Genomic DNA, 20,851 nt, shown 5'->3' with positions numbered 1-20,851 from the left:
TCAGAATTTTAGACTCACCAAAATAGGAAAGATGTTTTCTTCAAGATTGCCAAATACAAATAGCCAAATCACTATGAATGTAACATTCATATGTAATTCCTGATGCTTTCATGGTTCTTCTTGCTGTATGTATTTTTTTATTTCTGTAATAATATTAATATATATGGAAAAATGAAATATCATAAAAATATATTTAAAAGATGCTAAAAATAAGAACCCAGGCATGGAAAATCTATTGTAGCAGTAGAAAGCATACAAAGTTTGGAAATATAGACACCTCCCAACAATAGTTAGGGGACTGTCACAATTAAGACATTACTGCTGGGCTGGTAAGATTTCATAATGAGTGAAGCATTGGGCATGCAAGTGTAAGTATCTGTGTTTAGAGTCCATAAAGCATATAAAGCCAGGCTAAGAGAGTGGTCCTCCAATCACTTTAATTATGTGAAATTCTCAAAGGATATACTTAATATGGTTTAATTTCAAGAGTTGATTCCATGAAAAATTCAAGTTCTAATTTATTAATTGAGGTAATAGAAATTTTTTTTGCAGTTTGTAACTTAAAGCAGAATGACATACATTATATGAATTAATTGTAGAGGAACATAACACTTTTCCTGACTGCAGTGTCATTGGATTTATGGAGGTTGAGAGCTTATAAAGTCAAATTAGAATTTTCACTGGCCTAAGGATTTCCCAAGTAAGTCAAGATATCCAGTAAGTTTTATATTATATCAATTCTAAGCTCATCCATAAATACTTGGAACAACTAACCTAATCTTGGATTTGATTTACCATGTAACAGCTCAGCAGACATCACTACATCCCTCAAGGAGGTAATACACATTGGCTTCTGTTTACTGCTGTGAGGACACCACGTGTTTCCTCTATTCCCTAGAAAGTCCTAGTCAGACCAAGGCAGTTTGAGAGCCATTGTGTACTGATCCTCATTCCATGCTTTCTGCCTTGATGTGATGCCTGCTTTCTTTATTCTGTAACTCATCCTCTTACACCCTGCCTCCAGATTTTATGCCTCCTAATGGTGTCTCTGGACTTTTTCTCCTACCTAATTTGCTGATATGTTTTAGGTAGGACAATATGAGGATGAAGTTCTTTAAAAAATAAAAAGTAATAAATTAATTTAGAAAACACTGTAAGAGGACCAGAGGAAGCTACAGGCTCTCTGACTCAAGAACTGCTGGACAAAGCAAACTCTACACTGCCCCAGAGCTAGTGTTCCCATTTCAATCTGCAGAAAGAAGAGTCAAAACATCTAAATTCTGGGTTTATGATTGCTGAACAGAGGTGTAGATATGACCCTACTCACAAATACACAGCTAGAAACACACTTAAGTTTTCTAGGTCTGCCCAAATTCCACCACTGCTTTCTGATAGTGTCCATTTTACTTCAGCTTAGGCACACATAGTAGTAGAAGGTTTGTTGCCTCTGGTCCCATTAAAATGAAGTTTCAGTGCTCACTTCAGCAGCACATATTCTAAAATAAAATTTCAAAATCTTACCCAAAGATAAAACAATGTGATTCAAGTTCTGAAATATTTTTTGAAGTGCCTGAATTTTCTAATTTGTCAGAAATGTGGTTTTGTTTTGGTGCAATGAAGACAGAGAAATGACTCTTAGTCACAAAGGACCAAATAACATACTTTACATTTTTTCATTTATAATGAACACTGGGTGCACATTATTAAAGAATACCCAAAGGTATTCAACAATAACATATAGCACTCTTGCCATATACCTACGCATACGTTTCTAAAGTAAAATAATGGCAGATAGCATTACATTTTTTGTAGTAGATACTGTTTTAATTTTATTTTGTAGGGTTTATTACTGGAGCAAACCAAAATTAAGAATGAGATAGAGGGTAAAAATGATAATGAGGGAGAATCCAACTTTCTCTCAGCTTTTTTCTTACCTCACACCAATTTTGTTACTAAAGTCAAAGCAAAAAAGTAAAACCTTCATTGTAGTGTCACTCTCCAAAATCTATCACTATTCCTATTGTTTCCTCTATTGTCAAAAGATATTAATTTAATAAGTTAGACTAGTGGTTCTTTCTACACGCTATCAAACTTCACAATCAATGTAAGCAATAGTACATTATTGATGTACTATCTCTGCTGTCCTTCTAATTACAAAATGACCAAAATTATGATGCCAGTTTCCTCCCAATTCACATACCTGCAACATCTTAACAGCCAAGCCTTGCAAAGCCTTTAATTTTCTCATGGCTTGAAATGTGCTCAGTAAAGTGCACAGCTTCTTCCCACACTTCCCACTTTATAGAACTGTGAATTATTTTAGTGGAAGCTTCTTACCATGGCCTAGATTTGCCAAATTCTTCCACTCTAATTATAATTCATCACTGTTCCTCTGTAATGATAGTGAAACACTAAAAGGTGAGGTGTGTAGCCTCATATTTAGAGACTGGGTCATACTGTGTCACAGCCAATGTTGAGTGTGTCTTTGAGATAACTCACTCTAGTTTGTTTTCTATTTTTATTCCACTTTACCTGCTTTATAGTATAAATGGGGATGCACATTTTTCTCTGTGGCATGATTATTGTATTCAAAACTTACCTATAGTTTAAATCTAACAACTGTTTTACATTTTGTAAATCAACAGGGTTACACAAAATGGCATTTGGTATTTAATTTTTTCAATAGTAGTTAAAAGATGTACACGATTTATGCTATAAATGTCCAACATTTCATGGAATGTAATAGTAATTATTCTATTGTATACAATAGCATAGTGCAAATAATCTTAAAAATAAACTTGAATTATTTCAAGATAAAGAGTAGACAGGTTGACAAAGAATTGCCTATTAATTCTTTCTCATTTATTTCTTAAAATATAATTTCATCTATCTTCTTTATTTCTTTCTCTTAAATGTAGTGTCTGTGTCTGTCTGTCTGTCTGTCTGTCTGTCTGTCTGTCTCTCTCTCTCTCTCTCTCTCTCTCTGTGTGTGTGTGTGTGTGTGTGTGTGTGTGTGTGTGTGTGTGTGAATGTGCACATGTGGGCATGTGTGCATGCATACTCACTTACATCCACATGTACATGTGTTTGGCAAAAGTTAACTTCAAGCATCTTCCTTTGTCATTTTCTGCCTTAATATTTTTAGAAAGAATGTCTTGCTAAGCCTAGAGTTTCCTGTTTAAGATGGCCTATCTGCCAGTGAAGCTGCCCACCAGGATCCACCTATCCTTGTTCCTCCAGAACAAGATGCACACCATGATGGCTGGTTATTGCATGTGTTCTGAGGACCTGAAGTCAGGTCCTCATGCTTTAGCAGAGAGCACTTTCCCTCTTAGCCATCTCAGCCCCATCATTTTCTCTCTACATCCTTACATCCATGGTGACATCAGCACATATTGTGCCTGGATTGCCAAAATCCAACTCTTTTTAACCAAAATAAGCACCCAAATCTATTACCCAATATCTACCTATTGAATGTCCATATAACTCTAGCATTGAATATATTAAAAAACAAATAGCCCTAGAATTATATGTATTAATATTTCATTACTTAAATTTGAGAAGAAATTTTGTTACTTGAATTATTTCTGTTTAATATTAAATATACATACACATATATATGTGAGGTGGAATGTATAATGAAGGATTAGATCATGAAGATCAATTTGCAAGCTAAAACTTGCTGGTCATTATTTATGCCTGTAAGGAATGTTCTCTTGGTTTAATAACATAGGAGGAAATTTGAATACCATACATGACATTTTTACAGATTTACTTTCCTAGTTCTATGAAAGCTAATTACATGAAATCGACTAGTAACCGCTAGAAGGCATAATATTTTTCTTATGTTTCTTTTCAAAGCTTTCCTTGTATTTTATTTAAACTATGTATTATATAAAGTGAATAGATTCATTTATCTCCCTCACTTAATTACCTAATCTTTAGATTAAAAATGCAAGCTTGGGGATGCTAATACTGAATGTCAGTGACTTAAAAAAACAACAACCAAGATTAGTCATCACAAAAAATATGAAGGATAAAGTATGAAGGATGAAAGTCTAGGCAAATTTTACCTGATTTCTTCTCTTTCAGGAAATGCTAGAACGTAGAAGCAGTAGGATTGGGGTGTTGCTCTATCTTATAACTAGATGCTATGCTACCTTTATCACAAGTTATGCAGCAATAAATTATAAATAGGTTAAAAGAAAATTCTTAAACCTCTTATTTTATATAATAAGCCAATAAAATATATTATATTATAAAATAAAACATGTCTTAAGGAGAATATCTCCTGAGTCACAATCCAAGACAAAACTGAAATGCATCATTTCTATCTAAATCTATTTATATGCTGCTTAGACCATGAAAAGGAGCAACTGCTCAATATTTCCTATGAGTATATTAAAACCCTCCCATTTATCATTTGCTTACATTGAGTGTCCTTGCTGACCTTCACGCAAAAGTGTAATGGACTCTGACATTTGTAATCTCTGTGTAAAAAATCCATTCAAACTCATTATTTAATAGATAGGTAGAGGGTTGAGTTTCTGGAAATATGGCTACAGTTTTAACAAGAAGTTCATACAGAGCTTGCTAAAACCAAATTAATAAATGGTGGTTGCTACCCATTCATGACTTTTTTTTTCCATTTCATTGCTAAGAACTTTAACGTGCCTCTAACATAAAACTACTGACTATGTGGGAAAGAATGAGAATACTTACATATATCCTTTTAGAATTAAAGGATCTCACTTGATTAACATTGAGAAAATTCTGATAACTCTATATAGTACAGCCCATATTTTAACATCACTTGCTATTTCTTTTTATCCATCAAAATAAAAAGTTTAAGTCTATATTGTAATCTCACTCTCTAGACAAAAATAATTATGTGATACAAATTTTTGTAGTATCATATTTGATAATATCATATTTGATAATAATGAATATAGGGAAACAGGTGACCAGAACTGTTTTTCTTGAAGACAATATCAGAGTTGCTGAAGTCAATACTCTAACATAAAATCATGAAATTTTACTTAGACACTAACAAATGTGAATTCTATTTGAAAATATATCATTTTTGTATATATATATATTAAATAATATATATAATTGATCATCAAGTTTAAATTAGTATATATTCTTGTGAATTGAGAATTTGTTATTAAACAGTACTTATATATAAGTAGCTCATCTTCATTACCTTGTAAATATCCAAAAAGCCACACTGGTGATCAAATCTGGTGTAGAGTTCATTGAGCATGCTGATCACCTGCATGGGAGTACACTGGGCACATATAGCTGTGAAGCCCACAATGTCTGAGAAGAGCATGGTGACATCATCAAACTTTCTAGCCTGCACTTGCTGTCCTTGCCACAACTGCTGGGCTACATCACCAGGGAAAATGGAGTACAACAGATCCACTGTCTTCTTCTTCTCTTCTTCCAGGGCCTGGTGAGTTCTTTCTAAAGTAGCCTTTAATTTATCCATCCTCTTTTTCAAGCCATCCTGGGCCTTTGCTTGCTCTCCAACTAAAATGACATCTCGGGTGGCATCATGAATAGGGATGTCTGAGAGATGCAGTCCTCGGCCCATGAGTTCATCCAACTTGTCCACACATGGAGAACCCAAAAACAAAATGGAATTTGATTCTGGGACATGGATCATTTGTCCTTTGATTTCCATCACCTGTGAAAAGTACATGGAATTTTGATTAGTCCTCTTCATAACCAGGCTGAATAAATAAAGCATTACCTGATGATTAAGAGTAACAGATGAACAGAAATATTTTCTTAATAGCATGGATTATTTTGTTCATACTAGCAAATTTTCAACTGACTCAAAGGCAGTATAAGCTTCATGGGTTAGAATAGAAATAACTGTTGTGTACCTTATGTATAGACAAGAATGAATATAAAAAGAGATCAATGAGAAAATAATATAGAAAAACATTTTTATTAAAGATAGAATTATTGCTAGGTATATTGTTGACATGGCTTATAAACCAACTCAAACCATTTTAGCTTAATATTAACAGAATTAAGATAAATTCTCTTGTCAAAATAGGTGCACTTAACTGCCATTAAAATAGCACTTCCTTCAAAAACTAAATCTGGGAACTTAAGATGAATAACAAAAACTATTTAGCTTTATTGCATAACTTTTCAACCAGTTACAGTACTTGGGAAAAGTAACAGTCATCACAATGACTAGATTAGTGGGCAATTTGGTAAGCTTAACAATAAAGTATTTAAATCAGGGATCTGTCAATAAACCATCTTTAGCAGAGAGTGCATAGTCATAAAACATACCACCAGTTATCAAGTTAGAATAGAATTAAAACCAGTTCAGAAAATAGAATGTAGAGGTAAGTAAGGTAATTTCATCCCTCCCTTTTGCTACTATTCAGAGAGTCAGGGAATTAACACTTAATGAAAACACAAAAACAAAAAAATTTAAAGCTCAGCTTGGAATCCTACTGAAAATGGCAAAATGGCAGAGTATATCCATAGTACATGACTTCCCTGGTACAGTTATTTTGGTTAGACCAATATGCTCTAGTACACCTAGATAGAACAAAAGCTCTTTGTAAGTACCTGGGGCAATAAAAAGGGCCAAGTGCTGATCAACTGTGTGCTTGCCTGTCATTCCATGTCACCATCTCTTTCCAAACAGAATGTTGTTTGATTATTATTCTCTCTAACTGTATATAAAAAGCCACTGGCCACCTCATGGTGCTAGATATCAAGAACATATACAGAGTAAAACTACTTGTCATTTACCACACTCTCAGGGAACGGAATAAACTGAACCTTGGCTTGATGTTATAGATTCAAAGAAATGAATTTTCAATGCTCAATTCTAGTTTCTATTGTTGTTCAGTATTTCATCCCTTCAGTCAATAATCTACCTTTCAACAGAGCAAATATTGAATGTGTTTATTTACTAATACTGCTCTGGATCATGGCAATAAATAAACAAAATAACACTTTCCTTTTCAAATATTTCATAGGATATTGACAAACTCAGTCTATATAAGTCAGGAAATACTATGATGAGAAGCCATTTTCAGTTCCACAACCAGCTGTGCTCTCAGAGGATAACAGACCATCTTTGAAATCATTGTCTTGCAAAGTATTTCTGGGTTCATTCACACATTCCTGATGTGTGTTCTGTGGCAAAAGTACTGTTAATCTCATATATTTTCTTATTGAAGGATAGTAAGGGCAGAAAAGGAAAACAGCTTATACTCTCATAGTTTTAAAATATAGTATATCTGCTGCCTGCTACTGGGACTCTTTTCCTTCTTTTGGTTACTTCAACTTTATAGTTTTTCTTTCATCTCATTATATTTTATTTTGAGGTGTTTTAGTTGTTATCTCTGATAAGACTGTTTCCAATAGAGACAAAAAGGGAGTGAATACTGAGGGGAAGGGAATTGGAAAGGCAATAGGAGGAGTATGGAGGAGCTAATTTATAGTCAGGATCTATCTTCAATAAAAGAGAAATATTTTACTATTTACATAAAATTTAACAGAAGATCAAAAGCCTTTACACACCTTATAGAGCTGATCACTTTAAGTGGTTATAGCAAGTCCTGGATCTAAACTTCTAATCACTCTCTTATCTTTCACTTCATTCCTCACTCCATCCATCTTCCCATTTTCTTTCAATTCTTTTCAAGTCTTTATTTCTTCTTTACTCTCTTGGCTTTTTGGACCTATGTACCATTTATTTTCATTCTTTTCCTTTGGTCTTTGTTCTTCTTCCTGTCTGTTTCTCCTTATGACATCACCTTGCTACCTCTCTGTTTCTTCATTTGTTCTCCTCTTTGTCTTTCCTTTTACTTCCTAGGTATCAATGGCCACATTTTCTATCATAAGTGACATTTTGGAGGCTTTGGTCCTTCATTTTGTGATTTATTTTTAAAGAGATAAATTGAAACTATGATCAATTCATGTGTTTTTACATTAATAATGTTACTTGATACATAAGAAAAAGTATGAAAATAGCTTTATTTAACATACAAAAAACTGGGTTATATAGTTCATAATCCTTATGAATGTGGGAAGAGTAGGGGTAAAATATGATCAAAAAACATTGTGAAAAATTTCCAAAAAACAAATAAATATACACATAATATAGTTTTTATTTATAAGTAGTGATTTGATAATTTTTTGAAATTTCTAACTTCTACAGACCTTGGAAGTAAACACTATAATGTGTGTGTGTGTGTGTGTGTGTGTGTGTGTATACAGAAAGCTTACTTAGGAGAAAGAAACACAAATAGCTTTCTTTATATATATTTTTTGTTGGTGATTTCTTATTGAATTTAATTATTGAGCAAATTCATCTAAAACAGTCATATCACTGTCATAAATCCATTTTTTCTAGGGTGAAAACAATATAAATTGTTCTTTCTTAATTATTTTGTTCATTATAAGTTCTTAAACCAACTATTTGCGTTTATTAATTTAATAATAAAAATATTCCTCTAGAAACCATACATTTTATTCAGAGATATGAGAAACATAGAGAACTGTTCCAGTCCACTGCTATACCACCCTGAAGGGACTGGATCTTGTCTGATCTTGGAAGCTAAGCAGGGTCGGGCCTGGTTAGTACTTGGATGGGAAAAAACTGCCTTAAATGCAAAGTCTTATTATATATCCAATAATATTAGAGTTTTCTGAGATAATAGCCATAAAAAAAAGGAACTTCACAAAACTGTAACATTTACAAAGCTAGAAAACATAAAAAGAGATTATTTGATACTGAAATATAATAAAGAATTAGAAATCATTTCATTAGAATTTTAGCTCAGTTAAGTCCAGTTATGCATTATTTCAAACACCAGGTTTCATTATGCTTAAAACAAAGATGCTGATATTGATTCTGATGAGGATGGTGTTTGTAACAAAAACATTTTCAGAGAGGTTGTTTTTTAACTATGCACAGCATTTAGGAAGCTTAATGGTTGGGAGAAAGAGAAGAGAACAGTTATGATTTTAAGTATAAATTAATGGGATGACAAAGATACTTTAAAGAAACATCCTCAACAAGCAGTTAAGAGTGGAATAATTGCAAATGAAGAAGAAAAAGGGAATACAAGTTAAAAGGAAGATGTCCAAGTATCCCTATTCATAGATGATATGGTACTTTACAAACTGATCCCCAAAATTCTGCCAGAAAACTCCTACAGCTAAGAAACACCTTCAGCAAAGTGGCTAGATACAGAATTAACTCAACACATCAGTAGCCCTCCATACACAAATAACAAATTGGCTAAGAAAGATATTAAGGAAATAACAACTTTCAAAATAGATACAAATAATATATCTTTGTGTAACTATAACCAAGAAAATGAAAGACCTGTATAACAGGAACTTCAATTCTCTAAAAAAGGAATTGAAAAAGATATCAGAAGATCGAAAGATCTCCCAGGTTCTCACAGGTTCAGAATTAACATAGTAAAAATGGCCATCTTACCAAAAGAAATCTATAGATTGAATGTAAGTCCCATCAAAATGGCAGAAAATTCTTTACAGATTTTGAAAGAATAATTCTCAACTTCATATGGAAAAACATAAAACAAAACAAAGCAAAACCAAAATCTGAATAGCTAAGACAATCCTGTGCCATAAAAGATCTTCTGGAGTTATTTCCTTTCCTTATCTCAAGCTACACTACAGAACAACAGTAATAAACACTGCATAGTACTGGCATAGAAACAGACTTGTTGATGAATGGGATTGAACTGGACATGCAAACATAAACCAACACACCTATGGACATTCAAATTTTGACAAAGAAGTCAAAAGTAGACAATGGAAAGAAATAAAGGTATCTTCAACAAATGGTGCTATTCTGACTGAATGTCTACATGTAGAAAATGCTAATAGTTCCATATTTTTCACCCTGCATGGAAATCAAGTTCAAGTGGATTAAAGATCTCAACATAAAACAAGACACACTAAATCTATCAGAAGAGAAAGTAGTGAAGAGCCTGAACTCGTTGGCACAGGTGATAAATTCCTGAGCCAAATACCAACGACTCAGACTCTAGATAAACAATTAATAAATGGTACCTCATTAATCTGAAAAGCATATGTAAGGCAAAGGACACTGTCAACAGAACAAAACAGCAGCCAATAGATTGGGGAAAGATCTTCATTAACCCTATATCTGACAGAGGACTAATATCCAAAATTTGTACAGGACTCCAAAAATTAAACAGCAGCAAACAAAACAATCAAATTGAAAAAATGGGGTACAGAACTGAAGAAAGAATTCTCAACAGAGGAATCTCAAATAACCAAGAAACAGTTAAAGAAATATTCAATGTTATTAGTCATCAGAAAAACGTAAATCAAAATGTGCTGTTGCACCTCAGGTAACAGCACATGCTGGCAAGGTTGTGGAGAAAGAGGAACACTCTTCCATTGCTGGTGGGAGTTCAAACTTGTACAACTACTTTGGAAATCAGTTCGGTATGTTTTCTACTTCAACACCCAACTGTACCACTTCTGGACATATACCCAAGAAATGTGCCACCATATAGCAAAGACATTTTGCTCAACTATGCCCATAGCAGCTTTATTCATTAAAGCCAGAAACTGGAAACAACCCAGATGTCCCAAAGAATGAGTAAGGAACCTGTAGTACATTTACACAATTGAATACTTCTCAGCAATTAAAAACAAGGAAATCATGAAATTTCCAAGCAAATGGAAGGACCTAAAAAAGACCACCCTGAGTGAGGTAATCCAGACCCAGAAAGACATCATATGTACTCACCTATATGTAGGTATTAGCTATACAGTACAGGATAAATAAACTACAATTCACAGACCCAAAAAAGCTAAGTAACAAAAAGGGCCCAACGAAGATACTTGAATCTCACTCATAAGGGGATACAGAATAGACAGCAGAAGTGGTTGAAGAGAGGGAACAGGATAGGAGAAGAAATGCTGGGGTGAATGAGCTGAGATAAGGTATGAGGAGGGGATGCAGAAGGACAGAAGGCTTATAGACAGAAGAGAGAAAGTGGCAGGGAGGCAACTTGGAGACAATCTGGAGACCTATAACAGGATAAGATCCTGGGAAGATATGGGGGTTACTCTAGCTGAGACCCCTGTAGCAGTAGTTATGGAGACTAAAGAGGCCACAGTCTAACTTGACAAGACTCCTAGAAGAGGGCAGGGTAACACAACCCTCTCCCCAAAACTTTGAACCAAAATTTGCCCTGCTCACAAGACATTCAAAGATAAAGATAGAGCTGAGATTGAGGGAATGTCCAACTAATACCCAGCATAAAACTGAAACCCACCTCATGGGGGAGAGTTATCCCTTGACACTCATAAGGGCACACTCTCTGCTATGTTTGCAGATGGTAGCTTAGCAAGGCTGTTCTCTGAAAGGCTCCACCCAACAATGGAAGGAAACAGAAGCTGAGACTCACAGCCAAACATAGGGCTGTGTAGGGAGCCTAGTTGAAGGATGGAAGGAAGGATGGAAGGACTGGGAGGAAACAAGAGGTCCACAAAAAGACAGTAATGCCAAATAACCCAAGGCCAGAAGGGCTTGGGGAGGCAGAAGCACCAACCAAGATCCATGCATGGACTGGACCTACGCTTCCTACACATATGTACCTAATGCACAGCTTAGTCTTCATGTGGCCCCCTAGAAAGAGGAGTGGGGTCTGTCTCTTTTAAGGTCTCTGTTGCATACCTTTTGTTCACTTCTCCTTGGCAGGGCTGTGTGACCAGAACACTATGAAAGAGGAAGTACTAAGTTCAGATTTAACTGGCTATGCTGGGGTGGGGTAGTGGGGATGGGCTCCCTTTTTTGAGGGGTAGAGAAGGGGGTATAGGGAGAAGAGGGTGGGAGCAGAAAAACCAGGAGGAGAGGAGAGAGGGGATTATGATTAGGATGTGAAGTGAATAATTAAATTAATTAATTAAAACAAAGGTGGAATAGTTCATATAGATATTGATAAAGTAGTTATTCACCTTATTATCTAGTCACATTCTGAGTGTGGCTTTAATCTTTCAGTTCTCTGAGATATAATTTATGGAGTGTCTTTGGATCATCAAGAGTTAAAGGGGTTTCTGTTCTTAAAGAGTAATAATAACTTCCAAGAGACTAGTTCTGTTGAAAAAAAAAAGAGTAGAGGGCACAAAGTGTCTGTGCAAAGAAGCTTCGATTTTGTATTAATGTTATTTCCCTCACCTGCTGGCATCATCATTGTTTTGCATGGCTAAGGCCACAAGAAAGGACTAGCCTGACTCTAGAGGTACTGGGCCAGAAGGACCCTTTAAATAGGCTGAAATGTCCTTCCTGCACATAACAATACCAAGGCACTGGCCTAGCAAAATGTGTTCAATATTTTCTAGCATATACCAAGGACAAGTTGGAGCAAAGGTGCATGATATTACCCAGTGAGGGAAAAACAGTGTAAGACAGATTCTAAAACTTGAGGTGTTACTGAACTTACAAGCCATAAAAGCCAGCCAAAATTGTGAGCCAAACTTAATTAAAGTATACTAATCCTACATTAGCCATATTTAAAATGTAAAAGGACTTAGAGTCTTCCAACACATAGGCCAACTATGCTGGACATAATAGGAAGGCAATCATTGATAGAAGGACCAGAAAAATCGCAACTTGAAAGGAAAAAGATAGTCAATTGATGCCAACATTAAATTGAATCAGATGTTGGAATTACCTATCAAGAATTCCAAAACTGTGTAGGAGTCAGAAAAAAATACAGGACAATCAGAAAACAGCTTATTTAATCAACTAAGCAGGGTTCATATAGGTTCATAGAGACTGAAGTGTTAAGTACAGGTCCTGCATGGATCTCCACCCAGTCCTCTGCATATATGTTAGGGTATTTGTGAGACTCCTAACAGGGCAAGCAGATGTATCTCTGATTCTTTTGCCTGCTGTTGGAACTCTTTTCCTCCTATGAAGATGTATTGCCGGACATCCTTATAAGGGATTTCATCTTGTCTTGTTGTGTCTTGTTTGGTTGTGTTTGGTTGTTGTCTCTCAGCATCCTGGTCCTTTCTGAAGAGAAATGGATGGATATTATTTCTGAGAGAAAGAGGAGGTTGGAGACTCTGGGAAGAGAGGAAACTGTGGTTTGGATGTAGTGTATGAGAGAAGAATCTATTTCCAAGGAAACAAGAGAATATTAAATATGGGGCTGTAGAGAGAGATCGGCTGTTAGGAAGACTTGAGATTATTGCAGAGGGTGTATATGGTTCCCAACAGTCACATGGTTTCTCATCACGCCCTGTAACTTAGGCCCCAGGGAATCCACCATTCTCTCGTGCATGTTCCAGACACTAGATTCACACATGGTACACATAGTATATACATGCAGGCAAACATTAACAGACCCAAAGTGACAGTAACAAGCTTCTGCAGATAATTACAAATAAAAATTTAAAATGTACAGAAAATCTCAGTAGAGCAAAAAAAAAAAAAAAAATACAACTTCAACCAAATGTAACATAAATAGAAGTTTTCTGGAACCTGGAGGACAATACAAAGTAAACCTTTACATTTATATCTCAATTTATATTATGAGAGTCTTACATATACAGGTTTCAAGGGGTAAAAGAAAGTGTGTTAGGTGAAATAATAGGAAAAAAAGTTAAAATGTAATAAAACTCCTAAAAATGAGAATCTACATACCAAGTATATCTCAAATGTGTTAAAATAAAAAAACATACCACAAGACTGAGAAAAATTGAGATTTTTGAAGACTGGATGCAAAGAACTTCTGAAGTTAGCCAGAGAAAAGTAAAACATTACTCATAGGCAACAGTCTGTTTAGTAATTCTGTTGGGAAAATTGGATACTCCATGTATATAAAAATTCAGTCAGATCTATATTACACATTATATAAAAATCAGCTAAAGTCATTTGAACTTAATCATAAGATGGAAAATATGAAACTACTGGCAGAACCCACAGAACAGGATGTGCTTTAACACTGATTTGGTAAATAATGATTTTGGATAGAACCCTGGGAGTATAAGCATCAAAAACAAAAATGGAATTATAACAAACTATGAATTTTTTATAATGAATAAGACAATCCACAAAATGAAAGGAAGCCTAAAGACTGGGAGAAAAATTTACAAATCTATATATAACAATTTCTTCAGATCAAAAAATATAAGTAAATAAGAGAAAATAAACAAAAGGATGAAAGTAAGCATTTCTTAAAAGAAAATGTATGAAAATCTCTAAAACATGAATCCATGCATCTTTTCAATTAACAGAAGACAATATATACAATGTCAAACATCAGGAAAATTGGAAAAATAATTCTCTACAATAGTATTTGAATATAATTAAATTCAGATAAAAATAAAAGAATAACTCAATACCTCATCTATATATGCACACAATAACCAGCAGCAATTATTGTTGCTAAGGATTATGATGATGGTAGTGACAATGGTAGCTGATGCTTGAGAGACACAACAAATGAAATATAATAATAGAATTATATTACGAGGAATGCTGGTGTGTGTGTGTGTGTGTGTGTGTGTGTGTGTGTGTGTGTTCAGTTTCAATGGTGGGAGGTGAAATGAAGCAACAACCTTGTACATGTTATACAAACACTGTACATTTGAGGCACAACCCAAGCCCAAGGTCTTATGATATTATTTCATAAATCTCAACTGAGAAGTCACAGAATGTACATGTATTAAGTTATCCTGGAACATTAAAGTCATGGTGAAAACCTAGAACTAAATGTCTATTGATATGTTCCAGTTTAGTTCTATCAATTAAAAAAAATGTTTCAGAAACCATACAAAATACCACATAGATTAAAATATGGTGATGAATGCTGATTTTGCATTGGTAAAATGTTTCACACACATAGATCTTCAGGATGTTTTGTAGGCTATGTTCCTGTGAATATAAGCAATGTATGATACCACTGTTGTAAAAACATCCCTTAGAATATGGCTGTGATTGGGAAAAACTGTGGGTTACTGAAATACAGAGTGGAAGTATACTAAGATAGATCAAGGAAACATTAAAGGCCCGAGTAAAAAGTAACAAAAATTGATTATAGCAGAGGCTAAGGCAGGAAGGGGTTAACCTACATCCACTCAAGTTATATACATGAGACTGTGCTGTAACCATTGGAGTGTGAGCCTGGCCTATATGATTCTTTCTCCACTTTCCTAAGTAATCACTGATTCTATTTGTCTAAAGTGATAAATCACATTATGTAAGCAGAACTTGCATACTTCAGTCTTTTTTTTTTTCAGCTAGAATACTTGGGAGAAATGCCTATTTAGAGAGTAAGAAGAACATATGCAAATATACACACTCATATGCATGACATTCTTAATTGTTGACATGATTGGTAGTTTTGGTGTGTGTGTGTGTGTGTGTGTGTGTGTGTGTGTGTGTGTGTGTGTGTATATATATATATATATATATATATATATATATGTTTAATACGTTTAAAATGGTTTTTTTATAATATAGTTTAAAAAGAACATTATTAATACTCTTTGGAAAGATGTTGTTACACAGTAAAAACATGTCAAGAACTGAGAACAAGTAAGCCATTTTCCTATTGGAAAGAAAAATCTAAATATGAATAAAGTTTTAACCAAAATGCCCATCTCTACTTAGTTCTTAGACATCAGAAATAGATAATAAAATCAATATTTTATATTGATTTGTATCTTTCTACTCATTTGAGTTATTTACCTACTAATGCTTCAGTAAATATTCATGGCTTAGGGATAAGAAGCAAACACCACATTCCCACAGATACCTACTCCAACTAAAAAGATTACTTTCAGGTTCTGACCTCTGTCATTATCTTTTTCTCCTGCCCTGAGCTACTTAGATTATGTGATCTTCCCTACCAAGGGTACTCACATTGTCCTCTTCCTAGTGCCTCACATTCAAATAAACATATCTCCATTCCTCCTACACAACTACTACTTCCTGGCAGTTGCCTAACTTCCTTTTTATACTTCAGATCTCAAATGTCTCATGCAGTGTGTTTGGCAATCTGATTTAAGTTATCTGTTTAGATTCCTAAGTAATGCTATGAAAGGCTGACATATTTGGCCTCAAGAAATTTGATTCTGGTATCTTTCATCTTGTTTGCATATCTTGTTCCAAATAAGACTCTAATCAAAGATTTAAATAAAACTGTGAATCACTAAAATACTATCCTGATCAGTAGGTAGAATGACTTAGCAACAATTTCTAGATAATTTGTAATAGAAACAGAATTAGAATTTTGCTCTCTAGACTCTGGAAGCATAGTACAAAGACAGACTGCATGCCAAGCATATGACACCTTAAGTTTCGCATGAAACCCTCTTGCCATTCCAAAACAATTATCTCTACATTTCTGTGACTACTTATTCTTGTGCCTAATTTTTATTTCTAATCCTCATCCTTTGTATTTCTGGTGTCATTCCTGTGGTATTAGGAGAACAATCTTGATCACCTCTATACAGGCTGTTGAACCTCATTCCTGAAGAATATCTGAAATTTTCTAGGCAAAGAGAATTGACATTAGGGTCACCATGTACCTTCCCCCATAGGAAGGTAATTTTAAGGAAACCATCTCTTTAAAAGGAAGCTGTAGACCATGTTTGCAAACACAGTAAATAACATTAGCACTTTGTCTTACAGATTTGGCTAGCATTGACTTGCCCCTGTATTGCTGAATCCACGGATATATACATTTTTGGACTCACGTGTTAATTTAGATTTCCATTTTACAGCAGACATAAAAATGAAGCCCATGTTATGTGGAATGTTGCTCGTATAATTTCTCAGAAATAAAACAGAAGAACAGCAAACAAATTTGCTTTCCATCTTTTCACGTTGTATGTACTTTCAGATTAGGAATATGTATACCTGAGAAATTCAATAGTATGTATGGATTAACAATATTTATTCATATTCACTTTCAGTTTGGTATTCTTCTTGGATATCAAAGTTGAAATGTTACTGTGATCTGAAGCTCTGAAAAAGCTAATTTTATGCCTTTCATCTCACAGCTCTCTGTGACTCATGGTCTCTAACTACTATTCCTTCAGAATATTTACAGCATGCTTCTTGTATGTCATAACCAATGTTTACAGAAGTCTATTGTCAAAGTACAATGAAAACCTAAATTATGTTTTTCCTCCTTTCTAATATCATTGCTATATCAGACATATTTTCAATAAATTATGTTTTACTTAATATCATACCAGACAGAAGAGGATGTAATTTCCTTTACAAATGGATGTACTAGAGTTTGAGTGAATAGGGCTTATTGTGTACCAATGATTATCTGTGGAGCACCATGAAAAACAGCCTATTACTCCTATGATCATAGAAATACTTCTGCCTATGATTCTTACAAATTAGTCTACTGACCTATTCTTCTTTATCTTTCAAGCAACAAGTCAAGGAGGGAAAACACCCTATATGTGAATAAGAGTAACCCATCTATGCCATCAATAGATGAACCTAGCAAGCTATTTTCCCCACTCAGAGTTATCTCCCTTCATCTCATACCCAAACTGCACCTTCTAAATTAATGTTACCTGGACCCCTTGAAAATTATTATCTCAGGCAGCCCACTACTGGTATACCAGTCATTAAAGTATTGATAACCAGAGTCCACCACAGAACACATGAAACAGAAAACAGGAATCTTATATTTCGGAGATGAAATTTCCAACAAAACTCAAAAAACCCCAACACATATTTTTAAAAGACATTTTTCATTCTCCCACAAAAGTTAATTTTTAAACCTTTAAGATTGTATTTCCTATATTTATATGGTATTTTATATCTAGTGCTCCATATATTTATGTATCATTTTATTTTTTCTTAACTGTTTACTTTAAGGAATTGAAGCATTTGGTGGTGAGGAAAACATGCTGTGTGGACTTTCTTTGTTTTCCTGACTGATTTATAGGCATTCTCTCCTATATTTAAAGAGATTAAAAAGAAATACTGAAATGAACATAATTATCTGTGTTCCAGCTGTTCAGTAGATATTGGCCAATTTTGTTCCTTCTCTTCAAGGGAGACATCATTATTGAAGGACTCAGAGCATCTCCACGCTGCCACTCATCTGCTGGGAGCCTCCTACCCTAAATTATTCTTTATTATAGGAAAAACTTAAGTGACCATTCCCTTGTACCTGCCATCACAAGCCCTGGTGCAGTTTTCTTCTCAAAACATTCCTGAAATCCATGCTCTGGTATGATAAATCTAGGCACACAGCATCTGTTCCCAAGGTACCCACTTGGCACAACACTCCAAGGTATCACAAACATCGGCGAGCATCCATTTTCATGCTCTCTTACTCTCCTTGCTAATACATCCGGAGTGAGCGTGTACTCGAGGAGAGACCCATCAATTTAGAGGAAAAACTGTGTTCTTTTCTAATCATATCATACAGTCTGTACACAGTTTTTCACTATAAAGGGAGCCTGTTCTGACTAGTTGAGACTGCAGCTCCAGCTCCTGAGTCTGGAGTCTGACCTGCAATGCTAGTCTGCCAGAAGTGTTCTGTATTGAATAAAACTGGTACCAGATTTACTTTGACTTTGATGATGTTCTTTCCTCATTGGTTGCAGGATCCCCAAACAATTATAGAGGATAGGAAACAGGGAAAGCTGGGAGAAATTATGCAGTTGCAGTACCTTCTTAATCTGCTCCTAGTTATTTCTAAAATGATTCATTCACAAAATAATCTAAAAATAATAAAAATGAGAAGCAGAGCACTATGGGACACTTTAAATGCTAAGGTAGGAATTTCAGAAGTCTAAGATAGATTATCTAATAGATCCTGTCTTGGTATACTAAACAGTAACATGCTTCTGGCTGGTGTTCAGTAGGGATATCATAACCGAAAACATTAGCACTCAAGCTTGAAAAGTCAATGCAATCTAAGCATGAAAAGTTTAGATGGCAAATTTGTCAATATCACAAAAATGACACCATTAAGGAGAAAGGATACTAAAGAAATTTGAAAATAGCTGTTTAATACAAATTCTAAAAGAAATAATCTATGAACACAATTCTTGAGATAAATGGATAAATTTTAAGATAATTTATATTTAGGATATATGTTCAGAGTTAATTGATGAGGTTTAGTAATAAGACTGTGATTGCACAGATGAACTTTGCTTTTAAAAAATACAAACAGCCACTCAGGAACAGTCATAGGGGAGGGGAATAAGGGGAAAATGGGAGGGAGGGAAGAATGGGAGGATACAAGAGATGGGATAACCATTGAGATGTAACAAGAATAAATTAATAAAGGAAAAAAATACAAATAGAAACTTTAGAGCTAAGGGTAGAAATTCATTTTAAATAGTAAAGCTTTATTAATTGATGAAAGTTTGAGGATACATCTTGCTGGTTTCAACGGTTTTAAGGCTTTAAATATTCACAGTTCAGGAAAAATGACACCTAGCTCTATGCCCACACATGAGAGACTGAAATAGGAATACTCAACCCAGAAGACAGAAATGTGCCAAAGAGCAAGAAAACCTGACCAAAAAAAAAAAAAAAAAAAAAAAAAAACCAAAAAAACTGCATAATGTAGTTTAAGACATAAAGATAGCTGATGTAAGACCATGGGTTTACTCTCCAATGTTGTGTACTTTAAAAAAATGGAAATAAATGTGAGATTTTCTTGACTGGTTATATAGCTCAGTTGACAGTGTGTTTACTCAGCATCAAAAAATCCCAGCACCTCATAAGTTGGTCAGGATGTCACAAGCCACAGGAAAGAGTGGGTAGAAATGTCCAGTGCAGGGGGGAGATCACTGAGTTTTGCTTGCCAGACAGTCTAGTGAAAAGATACTGATCTTCAGTTTAAGGGAAAGGTGCAGATAGAAGAAAAGAAGAAACTGTTCTCCTTTGGCTAATGTACATATCCATACATGTACATATTAACATACACATAGCAAGCATAAAACATACTTATACTATGTACATGTAGAAAAATAAAAATGTTCATTAAGAAAAATACTGTATTTTTAGACAAAGTGAACAACTCAAAATCAAAACTCCAAATAAGGAATACCACAATTGTGATATTTTGAGCATAAACTGAATGCTGAAAAACAGATTTCATACATGGCCCCAAATGACAACTCTCACTTCAATCACACTATATAAATCTGCCTCCACTCTACACTTGCAAAGTACAAATCATAAATTATTTTTGTATTTACATTAAAGTTTCATATACTGGTACCCAACCTTTTGACACAAAATTGTTATTTACAAAGTTCAATCTCAAGAACCTTATGAAGGAAGGAAGGAAGGAGGTAAGGAAGGAAGGAAGGAAGGAAGAAAGGAAGGAAGAAAAAAGAAAGTAGAAAAGATAACAGAGAGAAGAGAGAAGAGAAAAAAGAGAAGAGGAGAGGAAAGGAGGAAATAGAATTCTTCTACCGACGTGCATTCTCCATGACAAACCCATGGCTACTTGGGTTGGAGGCAGACCAAGGCTGCACATAGACCAGCCTTCTGTCCATCTTGGAGCTGGCAAAGACCAAAAGCCTATGTGACAAAAAATATTCTCATAGTGTACTACATAAATATAGTAATTTTAGTAGCTTGCAAGAAAGCTCAAGCCAGCTTTCTCCTATCTCCTATTTGGTATCTGTTCGCAGCACTAGACAAAGGTGGATAAATGAATAGAATATATGCCTAAATAGGGATAAAACCACCTTTTATACTGGGGAAAATAATAGTTCATACAGAAAACAGAGAAACATATATTTAAAAACTGTAAATTATAGAAGAATTGATTACAACTGAGTG

At 34.6% G+C, this 20,851-nt stretch overlaps 1 protein-coding gene across 1 annotated transcript in view; it reads right to left on the bottom strand.

The window, feature by feature from the left end:
* GUCY1A2 (guanylate cyclase 1 soluble subunit alpha 2) overlaps nucleotides 1–20,851 on the bottom strand; it is a 289,208-nt gene that overhangs the window by 119,621 nt on the left and 148,736 nt on the right. The window contains exon 5 of the mRNA XM_084781493.1: nucleotides 5,207–5,692. Within this exon, the coding sequence (XP_084637619.1) occupies nucleotides 5,207–5,692 (486 nt within the window). The remainder of the gene's footprint in view (nucleotides 1–5,206; nucleotides 5,693–20,851) is intronic.

Source organism: Acomys minous (genome assembly GCF_964271855.1).
Source record: "Acomys minous genome assembly, chromosome: 5".
In the NCBI taxonomy this organism is placed as follows: Eukaryota; Metazoa; Chordata; class Mammalia; order Rodentia; family Muridae; genus Acomys; species Acomys minous.
The sequence above is the reverse complement of the archived record's forward strand: the minus strand, read 5'-3'. Positions and strand labels throughout refer to the sequence as shown.